The sequence below is a fragment of the Cryptomeria japonica genome, chromosome 7, assembly GCF_030272615.1.
Source record: "Cryptomeria japonica chromosome 7, Sugi_1.0, whole genome shotgun sequence".
NCBI lineage: Eukaryota > Viridiplantae > Streptophyta > Pinopsida > Cupressales > Cupressaceae > Cryptomeria > Cryptomeria japonica.
In genome coordinates, this window is record NC_081411.1 from 323,260,212 (window position 1) to 323,285,855 (window position 25,644).

The window sequence follows — 25,644 nt, forward strand, 5'->3', positions numbered from 1 at the left end:
ATGTGACACATGGTTTAAAAAAGTGGTTGAGGGCCCGCCTAGGTGTAACCGACAGTTATGTGGGAATAGTAAAAGGGAACACGTGGCGGATTAAGGGTGGAACCAAAAGGAGTTTCCAGGGCTAATGGCTAACTGCCATGTGGCATTTATTAACCAGATAACAAGTGGGGTAAGTAATTCCTGGATAAAGGGCCCACTTAAAAGGCATTCATCTCAAGATTGATCCAATGCTTCTCGTTGTTTCATGACTCGAAGATGCCCGCAGCTTAACCTCAAAAAAATGGTGAAAACCATTAGCCGTCAAGATGAGGCGCGGTTAGTTAAAAGGATTGACGGTCCCGGTTGGAGTTAAAGCCTGGGTGATTTAAGTTTCACCTAACGCTTGGCGCGGCCTCATGAAGGAAAAGTGCACAACTGTTAAACTCCGCAAAGTGACGAAAAGGAGGTAGGGCCCGACACTTAAGCAAAGAGATTAAATGGAGATAAAGATGATGTAAGTTCTCGAGATCCAATAGCCAACATTGTTTCACGAAAGAAAAGAGCATGGGTTTTATGTTTTGTGAAGTAGCGAAAGAGTGAAATAGAGGAAAGACTTAGAGAAATATTGACCCGTTGGAGCCAGTTTTGAATTCAATTAGGTGAATTTAATTCTAAAAAGAAAGCCGAAGCATGCGGAGTTAATTTCTAAAAACTTAAATGCCAACTTGCCCTTTTCAGTTCGCATCAACTTGATTGCTAAGTATTGTTTCATCGAAGTTTGTTGTAGAGCGAATTGTTGCAGAGTGATTTTCTTCAGGCGAATAATCAAGTTTCTTGTGCTTTTCTTGATAACTCTTGGTTTGTTCTCAAATACTGCTGTGTGAATTACTTCATTAGAGGTCTATGCTAGCTTCTAGTGGTATAATTGTTTGACCAGAATGGCACCTAGAAGAGAATTTACAGGGAAAGTGAATTACTAGGACCGAAATATCTATGATGATTTTTTAGAGCAATTAACCATGTCCACCAATGCTGGGGCTAAGGCCAAAGAGCTCGTACATAAGAACCCTCATCTAAAAATTGGAGATGGCCTTTATGATAAAGGTAATTGGTTGAGGGACCCTGAAATAGGATTGTCAGGCTTAGGACTCTTCAAAGTCGGTTTTGGGCAGAGGAATTCCCCAGCTCCTTTGAATGGCATATGGGAGCAGGATGTAGGAAAGCTTGTGGTCCCAGATGTTTTTATGGATGTAGATCCATTAGCCCTGATTATACAGAATTATGACTCTATGGCAAGATGCATCAGGAACATAAAGGGATCAGTCTTGATTGAGATAAATGAAGATGAATTCAGGAAAGTGTTTAAACTTAGTGAGTCCTCCAATTTGTTAGAACCTATTGACTTTGAGTCATTAGCCCAGGTTTACAACACAGAAAGGGATCATCTTAGAAGTGGCCCATTGAAAGAATTCTTTGTAAAGATAGGGGGTTAACAGTTGTAGGCCCTAGCATAATGGAACCATTCTCTCTCAACCTATTCACTCTGAGAGCTAAGGGTATGTATTAGGCATTATGCCAGATTTTTGGAGAGGATGCTGAAAAGAATATGCCAACCCATTATATGTTAATGATTGCACAAATTCTAAACCCCTCCCTAGCAATAACATTTGGTTATGCCTCATAGCTTGCTGATGCAATTCATAAATGGCTAGTAGGAATAAAAAATGGTAAGGTGGATAGGCCATTTGGATAGTACTCCATGTTAATGCATATGTTTCTGTTCAAAGGGGCTGATTATTTTGGAAAGGAGATGGACCTGATTAAGGTCAAGGATAAAGAGGAGATGCTAGTGCAATTGTGGAGTACTATTCTATCTTGGGATAGAGAAGATGCAGGTTATTTAAAGTTTGATAGATGCTTTGCATCTAAAATTAGGATTCTTCTATGCAGAGAAAACCCTAGAATTACTAAGGCTCTTTTGGAGTTTCTCAAACCAAAGGAGTTTGCAGAGGATATCAAGACTGTTCACAATTGGGGAGACATATATTTGTACCCTGTGTCTACTATTTTTAGAGTGTTTGGATTTAGAGGCACCCCCTTTTTACTACCCTATCAGGTCCCATTAAAGATAGGGATTGTAGAAGTCCTGAGACAAATTGGGGGAGTACAAGAAGTAGAGCTAACCAATAGACGTAAAGGGACTATTTTCCCACCTATTACCATGGCTCACCATTTTGTGATCACTAAGGGTGGATGGAGATTTTTTGAAGAATTCTTTAAGCCATATAGCTGTCTATTGTAGTGTCAAGATGTGCAGACCCCAAGGATTTTTTCAATGGCATGTTCAAAAAAAGAGCAGTGTGTAGAGGTAGGCCACATCAATTTCAGTTCCCAGAAGATCTAATTAGAAATGAATTCAGCTTAGATGAGCAAGAACTGAGGAAGGAGAAGTGGGTGGCATATAAGAATGCCCTTGATTTTATCCATCAATTTGACACTGGCTATGACCTACTTTCTAGCTTCAATCCATTTGAGGAGAAAATAAAACTCCTCATTCTTTATTTTGAAGATCTCATGCAGACCTTAAAAGAAAAGAGGAAGGCCATAATGCAAAATGAGCTTGATAAGGCTAAGATGGTATTGGCTAAGCCTACCTTTGCTAGAGATATACCACATGGTGACTATGTAATGCACAAAAGGTCAAAGTACACTGTGATAATGCCAGTGACAGGTGAGCCTTCCACTTCAAAAGGGAAGAGGAAAATTGAAGATGTCATTGACATCCAAGATTCCCCTAAGAAGCAAAGAGTGGGAAAGGAAATTGAAACTGATGAGCCTTAATATTCTCCATCTCAGTCTCCTATCCACATTGGAGATGAACAAGCTGTGGCTGAACAATTATTGCAGTTAGGGAGTCTCAGTGAGATTGCCTATATCTATGAGGAGACCCAAGAGGGGATGCCTGAAGAGCCACCTAATGCTGAAATGGATTTGATTGATGGTGAGTTAAAGGGCCAAGAAATGGACCTTACTATTAAGCAAGCTAGTGAAGAATTCCTAGTTGACAGTAATTTTGTCACATCAGGAGCTTTTAAAAAGTTTCTATGGAAGCAAAATATTGATCAATTCAAGACTAGATGTGAACAAAGGAAAAGTGAATAGCCTCTTAAAATTACAACTCAGGTAGAAGAAGAGGTTAAGCAAGAAATGATGGAGGAGTTCAAAGCAATCACCCCTGAGAAAGGAAGAGAAATGGTAGCAAAGGTTGGTGTGTTGATTCTCCCTAAATGGGATATAGTTGATGCCTTAGTGCTTGATGCAGTGAGGAAAGAAACAAAGCCTATGGAAGGAGTGCAATTCAGCAAAGATAATGATGCTCTTGTCATGTGGTCTTTAAAGAAGGATGAAAACAAAAGAAGGAAGGATGCATCAGATTCTAGCCTCTTAGGAGGCATGATAGTTAAAAGAGTCCATGACATAGGGGTAGTGGAAGCTACAAGCACAGTCCTAGAGACTGCAAAATTCAATGTTGCGGTGGCAGAGAAAGAGGCAAAAGAAAAGGCTAATCTCCAATTGAAGTTGGAGACTATTTTAAAAGCTTACAATGATGCTAAAGAAGGAATAGCCAACATAGATAACATAATTGCTAGACTCCAATGTCAACTGGCAGGTCAATATCATCCTAGTGAATCTTCTACACTCATGATAGCCTCCTCTCCAGCAAGACCCCCTCCTACTAGTCCCATCATTGAATATCCCCCTTCTCCTATGCCTTCTAGTTCCCAATTACCTGAAAATGTCCAACATGAGTTGGAAAAATTGAAACAAGCTCAGACATTGTATGCAAACAAATATGAGGAGAAGGTGAAAGCCACCATCTTGAAGTTTGCTGACTTAGTCAAAACCTCCAATGTATACATAAATATGAAGAGGTTTCTTGAGATTTTGATCAAATTGAGAGAAGAAGAAGCCACTTTGGAACCAATCCTGAATAAGTGGGTGCCTAGAGGTAAAGAGTTAGAGCTCATGTGTTCTTCCCATGCAGATGCAGAACAGAATGACAATCTAAGGTCCACATGTGAGTGTATAAAAGAGATGAATATTCTTTCAGTGGAAGGAGCAGGTATAAAACGAAAATCCCAACTTTATAGGAAAGAATATGCAAATCATAAATTTGAAATGTTTCTAGGAGGTTTCATTGGTCCTGTCCAACTAAAGGAAGAGAAGACTTAGTTAAAGGAGGTGGACCACAATTTGTCCCTAAGGATCAATCAGGTTATTAGTACCGACGACACATCCTTATTTGTCCAAACAATTGAGGAACTTGAAAAAGTGAAATCTCATTATGGTTTCATAGAAATAGAGATTGGGCATGTACGAGTCACTTGAAAGCGGCTAGAAGATATGAAACAGAAAATTGCTAGTTTTACTTGGCCTAGTGATGATGTGTATCAAGAGTGGAAAGATAAGTATATGGGATAGAAAGAAGATAATCAGGAGCAGTTACAGGAGGTTGCAACAAAACAACAAGCAGAGGAAGCCGCAGATGCTGAAAAGGACTTATAACTGCTTCTTGAAAATGACCGGTTATTTGTAACAAACTTTCTTTTGAAGGGTCCAAAGCTTGAATGCTTCCATACTATTATAAATGGTTACCAGGACTCCTAGAAAAATGATCACGAGTAATTGTAAGAAAATGCTACAGAAATTTATCTGAGCTTTTTTCTAGTCTTATGGAGAATACTCTGAGTTTTGTAATATTTTATCCAAATTAATATCAATATACAGACTAAAAATAGTGTATATACATAAATGTGCATAGCAGTCATAGGGAAACTCATGTCAAATGTGCAACTCAATACAATAAATAATCTTAGTTTGTAGCCCTATAGCATCATAATGCAGTCCTTGACCAAGTATGCATACAAGAAACATCTAGTTCTATTAAGGCACAAGCATCAAAGTCAGAGGTTATGACAACTAGTGAAAAACATCAAGAACAAAAAGTTTAGTCTCAAGAATTAGGAGTTGTAATAAAAAAACTTACAAGGATGAGGCATATTCATAACTTTTGCAATCCCACCTTGGATATCAACACTAGAAGCAACTCATATTGTTCGTGTAAAGACAAGACAATATGGGAGTTTATTATACCCAACAACTCGTGGTGTTGTTGTTTGTGTTGGCTCTGTTGGACCCTGCAATTAAGATTCAATATACATTATTCAATAAGATTAACTGTGCAACATAATGAAATATTGAAAAGTGTGTCACCTTGTTGAGCTTTGCTTGGTTTCGAGAATAGTTTAATATTCTCTACTTAACAGGGCCAACCATGTGAAGGTGGAAGCTCATTTGGCCCCTCCCCCCCCCCTAACATCACTCTAAATTCCCCGTTAACATCTTATAACATTCATTCATTAATTCTTTCTACCATTAATAAAATATAGCATTCATTCATTAATATCACATAACGTTCATTAAAACATAACATTGATTAACATTAATTAACACGCAACATTCATCAATATTAATTAACACATATCATCCATAACCATTAATTAGCACATAATTACATTCACTAACACATAAAAAATTAGTCATTATCAAATAAGTTAGATTACAATCATTTCTTTCTTTGCTTTTTCTTTGAAGCTATGAAAAGACTAAGTGGAAAATCGGTGTCTTTATCATTTCCCCCCTCTGCAGATGTTCCGCTAACTGCTCGTGATCTCAATGTATGCCTAGTCCTATACTGAGGATGAGGACACTGAAGCAAAGGGGGGTCCTCTACAATAACAAAGAAATGGGTTAAATTAAAAAAAAATAAAAATTATTGTTACAAGTATTTCATTAATTTAGAGAACATAATTGTTGTGCTCTTTACCTGATGGGGCCACATCATTTTGTGTAGCCTCAACCTCAACATGATGAACACCACGGTTCTCTTCACCTAAGTGGTGAACATCACGTTCTTGAGGTTGTGTACCCAGATCATGCTCCACTTGCTCACCACCGACTACATGCTCTAAAATATTAAAAAGAAAGGTTACATTAATTACTACTCTAATTACAAATTAAGATGTTTAATTGTATTAATAGCTAAATAAATAAATTTGAATAGCAAATGAATACCTCCACTACTAGGATGCACATCCGGACGTTCATGTGCAGGTGGTGTTTCACAATTAGCAGGCTTCATTCCAATGACATGCACATTGTTATCATTGCTTGCTTATTTAAAACAAATATAGTCACTTTATGTTGGAACTCAACATCAATTAGATTATTGGTAAAGTATTCAATTTGAAACAACTTCCATTTACCATATTTACCTGTGTGACGGATGCACTCGAATGTTGTGTATGCCCACTCAATTCTCGTAGCTGATCAACCACGACTGAATAGCCTTGCTGGTAGGCAATTCTCTTGTCATCTTCTGTGGGTGCTCTATTGAATTTAGAGCCCTGCATTTTTGCTTGGTACTATGAATTTTTCTTGCATTGTTTGATAAAAAAAATTGTTTGCAATTTATTAATATTTTGAGACAATATGGGAGTTTACATGAGATACTTACAATTTGTGCAGCAAGTTTCATGTAACCACCAGAGCCGAGTTTGTGTTGCCCATGCTTTTCTTGCCTTGCCATGGTTGCCTTTGACATGTCACTCAGTCTATAAAAAGTTTGAAATATGTGAGATTATATAAATATAAAGAGTAATTAATTAGTACATAATTACATTCTTAATAGTATCCCGTACCTTCTTCTGGCATCTACTGGTGTATTTCCTTTTTTTCTTTCAATTCTCTCCTTAGCATCCAAAATCAGGTCCTTCCACTCCCTCTCTAGAATCATGGGGGGACGCTCGTACTTTAGGTTCCTCTCCAAATGGGTCCTGTATTGGTTCCTCACATACTTTAGACATGTGCCAGCTTTTTCAAGGAGCTTGGTTTTGTCAAAGGTGTCATTTCCAAACCACTCAACCATTTGGTTTGTCAATTCATCTTTTAACCTTTTTTCTTGGTCATTCCACCTTTTAAAGCAAAAACAAACCTGTTAGATTCAAAAATGAACTAAAGCTACATTTATTACACTTCAAGAAATGGATCAAAGGAAAAGTATTCTAGCAATGATATGAAATCAAAAGTGGATAAGGGTTAGTTCACATATGATGTACCACCTTTTACATATGGTGGGCCCAAATATCTGCAATGCAATGTCACTAAGATGTTTATAGAAAATATCATTGCCTGCAAAAAATTCATGGGATCAATATTAGTCCAAAATGAGTGATCATAAAGTAAATTACAATTAGAGTATATATAATAATAATTTTAAAGTACCTGGAACCTTTTGTATCTTTAAGGGAAGCATTTCTTCATTGCTCACCATGAATGTGGCCTGCAATGTTCCTGTACTAGCAATACGAGAAGATCCAGGAAAGGATGTATCAGCAGTAGTCACCTGTGGCACATCCTCATGTTCATCTCCTCCTGCAAAAAATGAATCCACTATGAAATGGCATTAGAATTCAAGAAATAATGCTTGAAGGGAAATAAACACATGACAGAAGATAGAGAAAAAGAGGGATCTACCAATAGTGGGTGGGCCAATATGATGTGCACTAGAGGATGTCTGCATGCTACGTGTTGTCGAGATTGCAGTCGGCAATACAGGTGAGGGTGACCTCTGATGAGGCAACATCGGCATTTGCATAGTAACATTGACAACACCTAAAGAATAATACATTAAATATATCAAATATTAAATATACGAAAAGTGCAAGAATTGTAAACAAGGATGAACCTTTATTTTGAAAATTGACAGTATCAAGTATGATGTGTTCTGGGTACTCAGAATGATAAGCCAAGCAAGTGATAATACAAGAAAATCTTCATCACCTGATCCTGCAACACCCTAATCATAGGAACGACTTTCATGAGGGCGGATAAATTGCTGTAAAAACAATATGTACATATTTTAGTTAACGACATAAAAAGAGAATAAAATATAAACCATTATTGAACTTTTGTTATAATTAAATCTTTCATTACTGCTTACTTGCAAGTTTTTTGTTGTATTATGCAATAATTCCACCCTCTGTCCTATCTCATCAGTGGTAGGATGCACGGCTACCAAAGCAACAATCTCTTTTCTAATTTTTATAAGAGGCATTTTAAAGAATTTCACAAGGTCTGTGGGATCTTCAGGGTCATCATTTCTTAACCCTAATGATTCCACATCCATAAAAAGGTGCTTAGGTACTGCAACTCCCTTTTCCTTTCCCCGAACATCCATCTATGTCAAGAATATCATTAACAATTACAAAATTAGTATAAATCACTAAAAAAAGAACATAATAATGTAACAGTTTGCTTCTACCTAATTTGTACAATTACAATGAGGTTTACCTACTTGGTAGAAGTGTCGCAAGGTACATCTCTGTCTGCGATATGTGATGGATCCATGTCGGCCTGTGACAAAGAAAAAATATAAAAAACATTAGCGAAATTACATCATACACAACATGAACAACATGAACTTTGTAGACAAAAAGAGTATTAAATAATACAAAGATGTTGTCATCAAAATCATTGTAAATTTTGTAATTCCTGACCTTTACTTTATGTAGACTATGCAGGATCCTCAACTAAATGGTCACATAAATAGTCACATACTAAATAAACAATCCAATTTCCATAAATAAACACAGTTTAAAAATTGTCACATAAATAGTCACACCCCCTATCTCCATCTTCATATTAAAAGGTGCATCATGAATTAATTATGTAATGGCATTAGAATTCAAAACAAAATGAATTAATTCTGTAAAAAAAATTCTATCAAGAAGCCAATATTCAATAGATAATATACTAATCGCATTCCTCATACATTTCATTCCTCATCATCATGAACATCAAGGTCATCATCGCCATCATCATCATCATCATCATCATCATCATCATCATCATCATCATCATCCTCATGATCGTCATCATCATCATCATCATCAACGTCTTCACCATCTCATCACCATCATCACCATCACCGTCATCATCATCATCATCATCATCATCATCATCATCATCATCTTCTTCTTCTTCTTCTTCTTCTTCTTGTTCTTCTTGTTCTTCTTCATCGTCATTGTGAAACTGTTGATCATGATCATTATCCACTTCATCTTCTACTTCTTCGATATCTTCTTCTTCCATCACATTATACTTTATCGGCCTTCCTCTTGGATCATGTATAACAACAAATGACCAACTTGGTTTATGTGGAACCTCAGAGTAAAATACTTGCTCACATTGGCTTGGAAGAACATAGGGCTCATCCCCAACTAGTTCAAATGACCTTGTATTTAGCATTATCAAATCATTATCATGTTCAATAATAGTTCTATCAGGATCATTTTTATTCAATCATAGCCTGTACCATTTGATGATGAACAAAACTAATTTGAAGGAATTAAAGTCACACTCAAGTATATCATCCAAAATACCATAGTATCAATTTTGAGACTGTTGAGGATGAATGTCATTTCTTGATGAAATATTTGTCACCTCAAAGACTGCAGTGATGCCAGAATCACAAGTTTTCTTCGTGTCATCCAACTTTTTTATGCGAAATTTATGACCATTGTAGCACATAGCATTGTGGTGTTTGACCTGCGATATGTCAAACATGTAAAATTTATTGCATTGTGAGTTGATAAACATATGGGTGATTAATAAATTTATACATACCTATTTATCTCTTAAACCATATGCTAAATCAATTTCCCTTTGTGTAACATTGGAATCTCCATTACGATGTGCTTCTTTAACCAATGAAGCCACACCTTCCCATGTTAATGTGCATCTAGAATGTTGACAACGTTCAATCCATACCATCATCCAATCAAGATTGTTTGCAATATACAAATGTAGTGCATCCCACTCTCATCCAACTATACAAAAAATAAATAGACGTCTTACAGTTGATTTATTTTGAAGATTAAGAATTAATTAACTACAATAACATCTTATAATTACCTCTCACTTTCCTCAATCTACCTTTCCCCATCAAGTACTCCCCTTTGAATTTGTTAATGGTGTTGGGATCCCAAATGCGATCCACGTGGATCTTTGCTGCAAACTTAGGAAGATATTCAGAATTGTACACCATAGTCTGGTATACCATATATCCCTCCACCATAGAACCCTTAGGATGTGCTCTTTGTCAAACCAAAGCCTTCAAAAATTTCAAGTGCCTCTCAACCATCCACATTGACCTAGTGTATAAAGGTCCACACAATTCAATCTCCTCAACTTGGTGTATGAGGTAGTGTTCTTGTGCATTGAAAAAAGCTAGAGGTAGACACTTTTGCATTTTACACATTAAATGAGGAATTTTTCTCTTCCAATATTTTATATCATCTTTATGGATTTCTTTACATGACAACCACCTACAAGGTATTCAAGACGCAAAAAAATATATTACATAAGAAGTAAAGCAAATCACAAATATAATATCTATACAACGAACTAAACAAATATCACTACTTACCTTATGTATTTTCCAAGATCATATATGACTTGCTTGACATTATTGTCGAAGTCATCTGGGAGAGATAGAGGTAGAACGTACTGCAACAATTATAAAATTATCTTTTCATTTTTTTGTAACATAATGAAAAGTACACATACGCTTAGTACTTAAATACGTACTAAAAACACAAGAACATGAATTACCTTAATGAAGGTATGCCAATCATGCGTTTTCATCCTTGGCCCAAATTCACTTTTCTTTGATATGAGATTGTTTATGTTCACAGCAAATCCTATGGGAAATTGAATTTTTCGTATGACTTCTTTTATAGCATTGCTTTGCTGGTCTGTTAATAACCAAGGAAGCTCACTTATATTAATTTGGTCTCCATGGCTATTTGATTGAATGACATTTATCATTGCATGATTGGAATCCTGAATGTAACTACTTATTTTGACAATTTTTTCTTTATCACGCCTTCCATCCAATATTTTCCATAATGTCTCTGTTATATTCTTTCCAATATGCATACTATCAAATAAATGAACAATTTGTAACTTCTCGTAGTAGGGCAACCTACTAAATTGTCAGGGATAACTTTTTATTCCCTTAGGAAGGTGGTCATTTATGCCTTCACGACCATCATGATCATCAATCACATCACCAGTAAACAAAACAAAATAGAAAAGATGTTTTATGACAAACCAATAGATGGAATGGCATTACCTTGACGATTAATTCTATTATATTCCAACTTCCACAGGTGAGGTGTCATTCTTTGGACCACAAACAGGACATGCAAATTTTCCCTTTGTTTGAAGACCTACAAGATAATGTATAATTGGAATAAATATGATAATTTTTTGAATTATAATGTTCATGCACAACTTAAACACTATAACATACCACAAAAATGTGTTAGCCCCAGGGCATCGTGTATTGTCCGTGGAAGCATTGCATGGAATTGAAATTTTCTTTGTCCTATTGGTCTAGAGACGTCATACATAGTGACACCATTCCATAACTCCAACAACTTGTCAATAAGAGGCTCGATATATACATTCATATCTTTAACTTGGTACTTACCTAATCGAATGAACAAAAACATTACATAATTATTATGACCATTTTACTGTAATATTTATAATTAAATTTAGACGACTATATTTAAATGATAAAATACTTGGAACAATCATTGCCAACATTATGTGCTCCCCCTTTATTGACATCCATGGAGGAATGTTATTGTTGATAACAAAAATAGGCCACATTGAGTAAACAGATCTCATCTCTCCAAATGAATTGACACTATCCGCTGCCAATGAAAGCCTGAGATTATGAGGTTCTTCTTTAAAGTGTGGTCACTTTTCCTCTATGTCCATAAATGTTGAACCATCTGCAAGCATTCGAATAATGTCATCTTGACTTCTATTGCGTGCATGGTAATCCATAAATTGTGCCAAGGTAGTGCACCTGAATAATTGTTGCATACGTGGAATAATGGGAATATAGCGAAGAACCTTGCGAGGAACCCCTTTTGTTATTTGATCTGTTCGATATCTACTGATATGAAATTCAGGGCATTTAGTTCAAAATTCATGTTGTTTGTGATATATAATATGATCATTGGGACAAGCATCTATTGCTTGATACTCCATTCCAATATCTTTCATAACGGCAGATAATTCTCGATATGAGCGAGGTAGAATATTTGATGGTGGTAACAAAAACTCACCTATCAATCTACAACACCAAAATATAATTTGTTATAATAAAGAATATTAATTTTACATCATGAGTCATAGTTTATTATGACATATATGACATGCCTTAACATACGTGACATTGTTATGTTGGATAAACCATTCATAACCTTCAAGTTCACCAACAACAATACAACGGAGAGAAGAGTTGCCTGCGAGCCTTCATAAAGGGCCTCATATGCCTTCTCAAGTAGAGGGACATCATGAACAACATCAAGGTCATCTTCATAATCATGATTAGCTGCGCGAGTACTAAATGAGTCATGGATCAATGTATTTGCACCATCATCTTCAATTGTGTTTTCTGGCTCATGATCATCATCTTCCACAGGATCATTATCTATAGCTTCGATATTCACACCTCCATGTTCATCCACTTCGAAAATCATATTCTCAGGGTTGTGTTGATCCATACCATGTGCTCCAAGGTGCTCGACCTATATAAAATTGATATACATAAATAAACCGTGATCATGATCTCATCATCACGTGATTTATTATGTATATAAATTGTCAAAATGATATAATGAAAAAATTACAAATGGATGATAACCATGTCCACCTTCAATGTGACCATGTAGCCTACAATGTTTCTTCGCTATTTTGATTAGAAGTCTTCTAGTCTTTAACCCCTTACAAATTTTGCACGGACAATAACATTTTCCATCACCTTTTCTTTTCAAGTTAGACCACAATCTAGCAATTGTCTCCTTATTTTGTTGTTCGTTGATATTGTCTGACATGGTCTTTCTTCACAAGCAAGAAAATAGAAATTATTGTCTGACATGGTCTTTCCCTCAAGAGCTAGCAGATCCTACTTCCATACTTTAATTCTATTTTCTCAAAGGACAATCCTAAAAATCCATGCATTGCAAACAACTTTTTACACCTTTGTTGGTTGTGGTGGCATCACAGAGATTTTACATCAATAAATGAAGAACATGCCAATGCTTTTAATGCAGCAGTAGAAGTCTATCTCTTATTCAATATCTCTAGTGAAACCCCCATGATCTTTTGTTGGAGTAGAATTTGTTATATTCTAGAAAGTGTCTTGTCCTTTGTTGATGGGATATTCATCTACCTCAAGAAATAACTGTTCTTATCTCCAACAAGAAGTGGAACTAAATGAAGATCTAGCACCATGAAATTAATCCTCAAAAGGATTACTATAGTTAGTTTTGGTAGATAATGATCTAGGTAAAATACTAATGTGGCTTTACGAAACATTATGTACTAGCTTAGCATACTCTAACAACTTTGGTGCGACATTCTACATCCAATTAAGTCTCCATCAGTATCTCTATTGTGTTTATGGATTGGGATTCAATGTACTCTTTTTATACATAGATTTTACTTTCAACTGAGGAGGTTTGTATGTACTTACTTGTCTTTCAATTGTATCCCTATTTCAAGAATTTCTTCTATCAACAAATCATTTGTTGTAAGTTGTACAAGTGGAAGCTTGAACACGCCTTCCATGCTAGCCTTGTTGATACGTTCAACACCATCTTGTGCAACAAATCTTTGGATCTCCATTTTTCTGAATTGAAGAGTGAGTAGTAGGGACAATCTAGGACACTTACAGAGGTTTTGTAAGAGAGATAAATAGACCTAAATATTATGGCTTAATAATGATCAATAGCTAAATAGATAAGAAACTCTCAATATCAAAATGACTTTCTCAATTGTCTTTACTAGAAATGGATAGATCTGCTAATAATGGCTTTATGACTCTATGTCAACTTTAGACTCAATCCAAGAAGAGCTATAACTAATATGCGATATCTATATTTATGATCTCTATAATATAACAATCCAATAATTATGTTTCCATGCATCTATACCACAACACAAATATCATGCTAGTGTTCAGCCATAGCAGTTGATATCCTAATTATAGAATGTGAAATATGCACATAACTATGAATAAAGATTAAGAAAAACAAAGAAAGATGCTTATTGCAAACATAAATGACTAATGGACAAGAATTGAATTCATTGTAGATAGTTTTGAATATCAAATTCACTTATTTGTGTGCATTTGGTAACTCATGTACTTGTGGCCAACCATTTATCTCTTTCATAAATTAAACACTTATTAACAACATTAAATGGTTGAGTAATTATGTTTTAGTAGAAATTGAAAATAAAATATTTTATTTTAGGACAACTCACACTATTCCCTATCATATTTTAGACTCTCAGTTTTGTTAGTAGTGGTTTGATGTCTTTGGAGCTGATCATTGCATTTCTTTAGTTACGTTTGTCAGCCTACTCCCAGCCTATGCCAAAATGGGAGCTTTGGAATAGGGTATGGACATCCATCAAAGCATAAAAGATAGAGGAATTTTCTCAAATGTAGTTGCAACTGCACAAAATGGATTTGTTGAGAAGGCTTTAGAAACTTTCAAACAAATGCAATTGGTAGGTGTAAAGCCAAATTCCATGACCATTGCTACTATCCTCCTTGCTTGTGCCAAAATGGGAGATTTGGAACAGGGTATGGACATTCATCGAAGCATAAAGGATAGAGAAATTTTGTCAGATGTTGTAGTTGTAACTGCCTTGGTAGACATGTATGCAAAATGTGGAAGCATAGACAAGGAACATGAACTATTTGATAGAATGCCTGAAAGAAATGTTGTCTCGTGGACTGCAATGATTGCTGGATATGCACAAAATGGATTTGTCAAAAAGGCTTTAGACACTTTCAAGAAAATGAAATTGGAAGGCATAAAGCCAAATTCCACAACCTTTGCCAGCATCCTCCCTGCCTGTGCAAAAATGGGAGCTTTGGAACAGGGTATGGACATCCATCAAAGCATAACAGATAGAGGAATTTTGTTAGGTGTTGTACTTGCAAATGCCCTGCTTGACATGAATGCAAAATGTGGAAACATGGACAAGGCTCGTGAATTGTTTGATACGATGTCGCAAAGAGATGTGATCTCATGTGAACAATCAACATGTGCGTATACGGGAGGAAGGGATTGCTGATACAAAATTGAACGCTCACTCCTTAATCACAGTTCTATGGTTTTACGAGATTAAACTAGGACAATTAACCACCACATGTATATTTTTTGCAACATGAAATTAAAAACTAGGGCAATTTGAATCTACCTCCTGCGTGGGATTGCCTTCGACGTGGGTTTGATGTTCTTGGGGGTTGAAGTCACCACGGACGCCTACGCGGGATTGCAATTCACAAATGAATTCCCCGCCTGTTTTTTTATTTTTGTAATGGCTGCTATCTTCGGAATTACGATGAAATCGAGCACTTTTTTGGAAAAAAGAAAATTCTCATTGCTAATGCCTTCTTCGTCGAAACCAAATGGATAATTTCCATCGGAATTATGACGAATGTGGGCATTTTTTCAAAAAAAAAATCAAATTTGGCAACAATATACCTTCTCCATCGGAAACCTCAGTCAAAAATCTAATCCAAATGTATTAGTGTGTACTCCTGAAATAGGAAATATAATTTGTATAGGACACATAGATGATCTTGAGCTGTAAAAGGGAGGTACGCGTGTTAATGTTTGTTTTAACATGTCATAGGGAATCTAGATTGGAGATAAGGTCAACTATACTTTATTGGGTATTTTCAGCCCATGGTTTTATAATACCATTTGATGGTTTCTTGTATTATATCTCCTATATATGAGGTGTGTGAGATAGAGGTTGTGTGTAAGAATCTTATGGCTATTGAGTTACCTCTGAATCTTTGATAAGTGGTCCTCCCGTGAAGAGCTTTCTTTACAAGCATATTGTAATCTTTTTTTTGATTGTTGAATAATATATTGGGTGACTTTTGGAGTGTGGGGTTTTTCTCCCGAAAGGGTTCTCCCCACATAAATCATTGTGTTATGGTTTGAATGTTATTATGTCTATTTATGTTTTATGTAACTGTTGTGATGATCTATAAAAGTTTTGCATTACCCTCCTCTCAAGATTACTGTAGGAAGTTGTTCTGCTACTTAACTTCCTTACATTGAGAACCTCATTCATCAACCTCCTAAATGTGTTTGGAGAACCTTTTAGACCAAGTGACCTAACAAGCCTCTCTTATAGCCCTCCCATTTTATTGGAATGCAATCTTCAATTTATCTACTTTTTTTTTCCTTATTTGATGATACCCACTCTTCATGTCAATTTTCATAAAGTGCTTTTCTCCACACAAGCAATCCATCAAGTCATCCATATAAGACAATGAGATCCTATAATTCATTGTTATTTTATTCATAGCTCTAAAATCCATGGACATACATTGTTCTCCATCATTCTTGGATGCCAAAACTATCGGTACTGCACATGGAATTAAACTTTCTCTTATTAAACCTTTATCAAATAATTGCTGCACTTTTTTATTTATCTCTTAGTTCTTCTTGGAGATCATCCTATACATTTTTCTTTTATAAACTTACTCCTGGTATCAAATCCATGCAATGGCTCACATTCCTCATTGCTGGAAACCCATTTGGATGATCCCTCAAAAAAATGATACTATATTATTACAATATTTTCTTGATTTCCTCAGATATTTCTTATTCTTCATTCATTGTCCCAAATTCTTGCAACTAGGAAAGTAAAGCATAACACATTTATTCCTCTCCTAATTTTTTTTTCAGCGATCATGCATATCTTCGTATCATTGTCCACTCCCTTATGCTTCTGTTTCAGTGGGTTCATAGCATAATATTTCTTATCTTGTGTGATTGTATATGTTTTGGCTTCACCATCATGGATAGATTTTTCATAATATTTTTATGGTCTCCCTGAAAGGATATGACAAGTATCCATTGGCATAACATGCCACAAGTTCTGATCCTTGTAATTTCTAATCTAAAACTTCACTAAGAATTGTTCATTCACAAAAAAATGAGATGCCCCTTTTGTAACCAAGAGACCCAACATGGATTTGGTTTTTCCAAATTTAGCTACTCCATCATCTCTTGAGATAATAAATTATTTGTGCTATGACTGTTTATAAATATGGTGCAATGTTTTCGTTGTGATTTGTAAATTGTATTACAAAATTTATTTCTTTATGTTGGCTCTTGTTGCTATTTTTTATGGTTTTAAAAGCACTCTCTTCAACATAAAAATCTCTACATCTTCCTGATCTACTAAATCCTTTTCATTTTTAGCTTCTGTGGTGAATTCTTTTTAACTACTGTCTTTTGAACCTCTTGTAATCAAGGGAAATCAAAGTTATTATAACCTATCTCTCAACAATTAAAAAATAACCCTAAAAATGCCCTCCCTCTTCAATATTCTCCTCTACTCTTTGAAGTTTCACCTCTTCCCCTTGGAAGGTTTCTTCTTCCACTTGTGTTGGGTTTATAATTTGTTTGAGACCATCTTGTCTCCTCTTCCTTTGACGGTTTTCCACTTCCACTTACAGCTTTTCCTTTACGTTGGGAAGGTTTATGTTTCCCTCAAAAGTTTCCTTATTGTCCTCTTGATAATTTTTCTTCAGCTTTAAGAGCATATTGGTTGACTTCTTCTACTGTTCTTATCATGACCATACTAATCTGATTTTGGTTTGAGATTCACAATCCATTCACAAATAATACTACTTAATCTTCACCATCTTCAACATGTCTAGAATGAATACCCAATCTATATAATTCTTCTATGTATTTCATAACACTCAAATCCTTGTGCTTTAAATTTTTTTAAATAGATTGATGTGATAATCTATAAGCAATTTTCTTTTAACATATTTACTATCTTGTCCTATGATTTAATCTTTTCCTTCCCTTCCTTTGTCTCTCAATATATGGTTGATTTGTGGCCAACACCAGGACTTGGCTTAGAAGAAAACTTATTATTTAATATAGCTGCTTATTGTCCACTAGATTTTATGGACCTAGATTTTAAGGGTCCATAGTATGTGTTCACGACCTACACTAGGATTTGGTCCAGAATGGACCTTATTTTTCACTATAACTACTAATTTTCTAATAGATAAGTCATAGGTCCAGAATGTATATGCTCATGGCCCACTCTGGGACTTGGACCAGAAGTGAGTTTACTCTTGAATACAATGGCTTTCTTAGGTGCTGGCTTATTCATCTCTCTTAATAATGGTAGTCTCAGCTGAACATTTTCTATGTTATTTTCCTCTCTCTTAATAATGGTAGGCTCAGCTGAACATTTTCCTTGCATGGAAATTCTATTGAGGGTTCTCCATGTATTGGCGCACCATCTTCAATCAATGTGAGGGAAATGAGCAGCAGCAACAGCAAGGTCATCTTCTTTAGGGTTTCAAAATGATTGTACCCTAGTATAACACAGGTGTTTGAATATAGCGATCTCGTTTTGATATCTTCACATCGAGAAAAAATGTGGTGCACACAAATTAGCTCTGTGGTGATTAGAAGCCAAAGCCCTCGTATAGGTTTACCAATAATAATAGTGAGTTTCTATCTCATAGAAGATTTGACTATGCAGGAGTAGGTAAAGGAAGAAGATGCGCAACATGCTTACAATGAATTGAAGCTTCATATTACATTTTGTCTTTTTTATTGCGTTGTTGTTTCCTTTCCTCATGACATTTATAGCTTTTCGAGAGAGCATTTCCCATGCCTGAAAGGCTGGTGCAGGGAACAACAGTTTTATTTGGACATTCAAGTGTCACAACTAGCAGAGGAGCCACGACCACCCTGTGGCTGGGCGTGCCTTCACAATGACTCAACCTCCCTTGTTTATATTGTTATCATTTAATAGCCAAATAATGCATATGTATCCTTATCAATATTATTATAAGTTCACATTTCCTTTTATTTTAGATGGATTGTACCTCAATGCTATATTATTATTATTAGCTATTTATTCTAATAGTAAATTATAGGCATGTGTATATCTTGATATGATATATATATATATATATATATATATATATATATATATATATATATATATATATATATATATATATATATATATATATATATATATATATAAACTTATAAATATTTTTTTGATATGAAGTTATACATCAACTTGGGTCTTTCAACTTTCTTTTAATAATAAGAATGTGTTTGTTTTTATTTTATGTCTTAAAATGGTCTACTTCATTTCTTAATACCCATTTCAAACAATAGATATAAGTGAATTTAGTTATTAGTTAATCTTGTGTGTATTAGTAATTTCATTGTGAAGTATGTATCACAAGGCTTGTAATCATATAATAATATACTCTTAAACCTATGCTTATTTGTTTTGTATGTAATCCTTAGAAAAAAATATTCTTATTCTTTATTATCTAGATATCAATATAAAGGGACAAAATTGTTCGTATATTACATTATGGAGAAAACAAGAATCATTCTTCCACAAGATGTAAACTTGTATGAAAGTATTTATTTCATAAAATTGGAAAATTAATTGCCTATTTAGTTCCCTTCAAGTGCAAGGAGAGGTTGCTAAAATAATCCACTAAATCACAAGGAACATTTAGAAAAAAAAAGTCTCAATATAGCCCCTAACTTTGAAACCTCTTCCAACATTTTTTATTAAGGTAAAATTGGTTTATAAGGGGCCCCCAAAACCTTTACAACATCAAAATGCTGCCACAAATAAAAATATAGAAAAGACCTGATAGCCAACCAACAACATCAACGAAACCATAGGAAAATGACAAGGACCAAAATAGGCACACAACCCCAACCCAGCCTACTTTATTTTCTTAATAATTTTAATAGATCCTAGATAATGTGATCATGTAGATCCATCACCTCTTATATGAACTAAGATTTTTCACCCATACCTTTGGCATGGCGTTGAGTCTTCGTAGAAGGACCCTATGCCTTAGTTGACACCTTATTTACCTCAATCAAAAACATTGCCAAGAGCACCCACAATAGTCCCACCAAAATCCTCCCATTCCTCAATATTTATGCCACCTATCCTTAGGGCCTAGTATTTCTTAGTAATAATGTAGAGACCCATAGCACTATTCAACACAACAGACTAGTTAACACTAACTATATTGTTAATATTTTTATGAACCTTGTTTATAGTGTCTTCCAGAAGTATGATCCATTTTCATGGCCTTGACATCCCTAGTCATCTCTTCATCTAAATTCAACATTTTCATTTTGTCCTTATTGCCCATACCCTAACTACCATCACTTTGTGAACCATCAAACATGTCATAAAGGGGTTTCATGATCTCTTTAATAAGGTTGACTTTCTAGAAACAAACCAATTGGCCTAATTGACCTTCCCCTTAGAGAGTGCTTAACCAACACTCTAATATTCTCAAGGTCTCCATGGGGTTAGCATCATGACATGCCTCCTTAGAACCCTATAAAACCTCATTACTCATCAAAAGGTGTCTATAGATGCTTAGATCACCTTTGGTAGTGACAACCTCTTCAATGCTCAAATCATCTGTCTTAGTTTAGTTCTCTTTATCCGCAACTCCAATCTTCCCCGACACATTTATTTTCATAGGTTTCTTCCCTACCTTTCATTTCTTATCAATGCTAGGTCTCAAAGACTCCAACACCTTCATCTATCTAATCATCCCTAATCTCCTTCCCTTTCCCCTAAGGCCCAAAAATAACCATTATATAATGATTAAGCTTTTGAGCCAAAATAGAGGCATACTCCTCACCAGCATCGTCATTTGTTGAAAATGTATTAGACCATGTAAAAATTTATATTTGGGACATTTCTTCATATATTTCTTAAAGAACAACTTACCTTTATCACCTAAACCAAATCACTCTTCCTCCCCCCTCTGGTTCCATGTCATTTATATCTATAGACATGTCAAAGGCTAATTGAATATTTTATTTGGATTGAGTAGGCTTTAGGGTAATAGAGATAGATTTTGCATATTCCATATGAAGAAAAAAAAATCCCTCATGAAGCACAAGAGAGGTGGGGCTCTTATTATGATCATTAATGTCAATAGTAAGAGAAGATAAGAGAAAAAATGAAATAAAACAAGCCATTCATAATAGAAATGATCAAGCACAAAGAAGTGGTGGCAATACAAACTAGTAAAATGCCCATGTATGATGACAAAACTAGTTAAAACCTCAATAATTTCAGCCCACAATGGTTTGATAGTACCTTCATCATAGACACCAGACTTGGTCCTCTTCACCTTGTCAATTTTATCATCTTTGAAAAATAGGACAATGACATCTTTAGATGCTTTTTGATGTCTAAAAGTATTTCTACTAGCAGCTAAGAGGCTAGTAACACGTGCAATTAGGTCCTTAGAGATAACCAAATCAACTTTGAATACTAACCAAGTCCCATTCCTCCATCCTTTAATAAAGTCTTTAGTAGAAAGTAGGGCACAACCATGGATCTTCTACATGTAAGGGGTAATGCCACTGGCAAAGAGTTTACCCCACATTTTAGCGTCCTTTTGTCATTTATCCCAAGAAGTAGGTTCCATCCTATTTTATATCCCCACCATTTATCTTAAAATAACCACCCAAAATTGTGGTTGGGCAAGAAAACTATTTGAAAAAGGTTCGAATAAAAAAGGGAAATTCCAAAATTAACTAGAGAACAATGGATAAGAAGGTTAACACAACCAAAACTACCCATAATGTGTGCATATTCAATATTGAAGTGACAAGGTGTAATAATGATAGCTTAAGACAATGCCACCTCATCAAGAAATAATTTCAAAATCTTAGTACATAAAGGGCAAGAGGTCATAAAAACCCTAACTACCTCTTCCAATATTAATGTATACCTAAAGTATTTATTATACCAAGGTCAAGGACTTGCTCTCCACCCTACCATAAATGAGATCATCAAGACTATAAGGGCCCTATTCATTACCCTCAACAAGTTAAACCATCTTAGATCTTCAATTTTAATTTTCACAACTCAATCTTACATAAACAAAAAAACAACAAGGCCTACCAACACCTTGCTTCCACAAACACAAGAAAATGGGAAAATAAAACTCTTCAAAAAAAACTACTCAACATCTGCAAGGGAAAAGGAGACTTATCTCTTTACTTTTTTGTAGGGATAATTTTGCTTTCGCTAATACCATTCAAGGATTGCAAATTCCTCTCCATGATGCTTGAGTTCCTTCCTTCCCTTTTTCTCACAACCTCTACTCCAATAGTCATCTAGAGAAAAAAAACTAAATATGAATGGCTTATCTTCAAACCTCTCAACTCATGAAGTATACATAAGAATTCCAACTTGAATAAAATGGAATGGGGAGGTGACACTTATCACCCACCCATTCCTTCCACCAGACACACTCTCCTACGAATTCCCACACATGTGCAAGACTTTCAGAGGTCTAGAATTTAGTTGTACACTCTTTTTAGCACCTCTTACAAGGTGTATCACTTATTGGATCCTTGTTGCCAATCCCAAGTTTATTAGTAAACCCATAGGAGTGGGAGTTGGAGAGTGGCAAGTCATCATACAAAAGACTAATTTTGTAACATGTTTTAGTGTGAAATTTTGAAGTATTAGAATATTCCCCCCAAAAAATATCACATGTCCTAAAGATGACCAACTGAAAGGTATACACCCTAGGGGCCTATTTTTGCAAAAATATAAATAAAATTGACTAAATAACATCTTTTTAAAACTCATACAATGACACTTCCAAAATTTAAACTCAATTAATGTCTTTGAACCCTAATCACCAAATAAAAATTTAAATCACATGGTTTAACACATAATATTCCAATAAAAAATCATTACACTAAACCACAATATTATCACCTCTAAGAACAATTACTCAAAAAAAAAAAACAACAAACTCTAATTGCCTTCTAGGTGAAAATGGTCTACAAAACATAACTTAATTAGGAGGTGTTTACTTTAGGTTTATATGTTTCTCCATTTACTTGGCATAATTTCCCTACACATTAGTCATCCCAATAATATGTGAATACAATATAAAAATATGGCTAGACCTTAATAATCAAAATCCTTATTTGTTAGTCTAAATTATTTGATTATGCTTATGGATAAATCACTTAAGTGATTGAAGATATTTAACTTAGCTTTGTTACTCACCTACTTTTCATCTTTAGCACGATGAGGGTAACACCCATGTGCACCTAATTATTATTATAAATCTTCTTTTAAAATCAAATTAGAAGCAAGCCTCTATGGGTAGGTGAGTTAGCTTGGGCGGTGGGTTTGCTCCCCATCGGTCTCGGATTCAGCTCCCTCTTGGATTTAAGAGGGAGGACTGGTTGTGGGCTCTGGATTCTCTCCCAAGGGGACTAGTCTCGCCTCAGTTCACCCCTTCCTGGCCCCAACTTGGCAATAAAAGTAAGCCCAAGGTAAGGCAAGTTGGGTCACTAGACTGGGTCGCGGGTATACCCTTGGCATATTGAAAAAAAAATTAAATTAAAAGCTATCTCTAATTCTTACCACCTTTACTATTAGTATCCACCATCGAACATGTCCATAGAACACATTAGTCATTTGTCAAATTAAATATAAAGATAACATCCTTCCTTACATATTATTAAATTGTCTTGGTTTGTTGTGTAGTGTCTCATGAATTGAAATGAAACTCTTCATAACACTTTAACTGTAGCTAGACTAGATGTTTACTATTCCTATTTTAAAAATGCAAGATAACTCATTTTAGATTTAAAATACTTATTTGAAGAGATGGGGAATTATGACATATTCATTTTAACTATATAACAATATTAGGGTACAAAATGTGTGATAAGATGTAAGAATTAGCAATGCCTTAATTGGGACCACTCATGCTACAATATCCAATTCATTTCATTATTTGGATGCATTTGTATCACGATGCTTAGAGAGGGGGAGAGAATTTACCTAAAGGTTTATCAATGTAACTAGTAATACCTTTATCCCGACAACTCATAATTACCTCATATATTATTTTTAAATTATCTAAATAGTAATTAATGGAATGCACGTAAGCAATTAGGATTGTATTAGCCACTAAAAAGGCAGGTCCATAAACACAAACACATATCTATATATTTAAAATAGTTCTTATGATAGGTAAACTCTATCTATCTATACATATACCCACACATATAAATAATACATACACCCACTCAGATATATTTGTGTCTCTGTGTGTATACATATACGTACATTATAATTGGAAAAGATATAGTTCAAAAATATATTTTAACAAAATAGTCCATGACAATTTTTACACTACAATTTTAAAATATTTATATAAAATATGTAATTCAAAAAATATGTTAACATTTTTTTTTCTACGCATGTTAACAAAATTGTTTTTGGAAAGATTTAATTTTTTAAATATTTTACTAAAGAACCAACGAAATTTTTCACATTACAACTCAAAAAGATTTTTATTAAATATTTTATGCTTTAATAAATTTAGGAATACTAATGAGCTATGAAATTATTATAGAGTTTTCATGAACAAAATTATTTGTCTTTCTTAATTAATATTTATTCTACTTATAATAAATGGTTTTTTATTATTTACCCTACCAGATATTGCAACTAGAGGAAGAAAATAGTAGGCTTCAACGAGAGGTATGTTGTTCCTTACCATTTTCCAACCTATTTTTTTGGATATAGCATTTCTTTTTTATATTATTATGATTGAATTTTATAATTCTTAAACCTACTTACTTCCCTTTATTTCTTAACAGAGGAATCTAGTAGCTAATCAAGATCTCATTCATCATGGAGAATTTAACTATCCACTCCCTAGGATTGAACAACCAAGCAATGAAGTGCAATCTCATGAGAGTACATGTATTCCTACAAACCAACAGATGCACAATGGAAATTTTCTATACTACGGTGAACATGATATCTCTCTAAATTTGAGGTATGCACGTATGTATAGTTAAATTTTTCAATATTCAATATAGTAATTTGTAGACTTTTGAAACAATTATCATGTAAGATTTTGGTTGACAATTGGATCTCTCTAATGAGTATCATGTAATATTTCTATTTATGGCTATTCTTCATACAATTACTAGGTTTTATTGTCCTTTGGGATGTTTTGGTTTATGAATACATTCCTATTGTTAGGACTAAAATTTTGTTTAATAGTGATTGTTATATCTTTAATTGTTCTAGTGTGATCCATTATGTAACTACACACCCATGATTGTGATGCATCAAGTAATATTTACAAATGTTACAAAGGATCCATATGAAATTCGAATAGATGATTAGACTCATGTGATTTGTGACGTATACTATTTTATGTTCATTATATTTTATTTAAGTTTTAAAAATGTTATTATTAAAGGTAAACTAAATACACCTTATTATTATTTTAATATTTATAATAAAATTAAGAGAAATTTGAATCTATATTCAATAAGAGTTGAGATGGTGAATATAATAGAAAATTAGAAGATTGTT

The 25,644-nt window shown here is 34.5% G+C and overlaps 1 protein-coding gene across 1 annotated transcript in view; it reads left to right on the forward strand.

Moving 5' to 3' along the window:
* LOC131046702 (uncharacterized) overlaps positions 1-25,231 on the forward strand; it is a 112,574-nt gene extending 87,343 nt beyond the window's left edge. Inside the window, exons 8-9 of the mRNA XM_057980483.1 lie at positions 24,754-24,795; positions 24,915-25,231. Of these exons, the coding sequence (XP_057836466.1) occupies positions 24,754-24,795; positions 24,915-25,118 (246 nt within the window). The 3' untranslated portion in view covers positions 25,119-25,231. The remainder of the gene's footprint in view (positions 1-24,753; positions 24,796-24,914) is intronic.
* Positions 25,232-25,644: the final 413 nt, after the last annotated feature.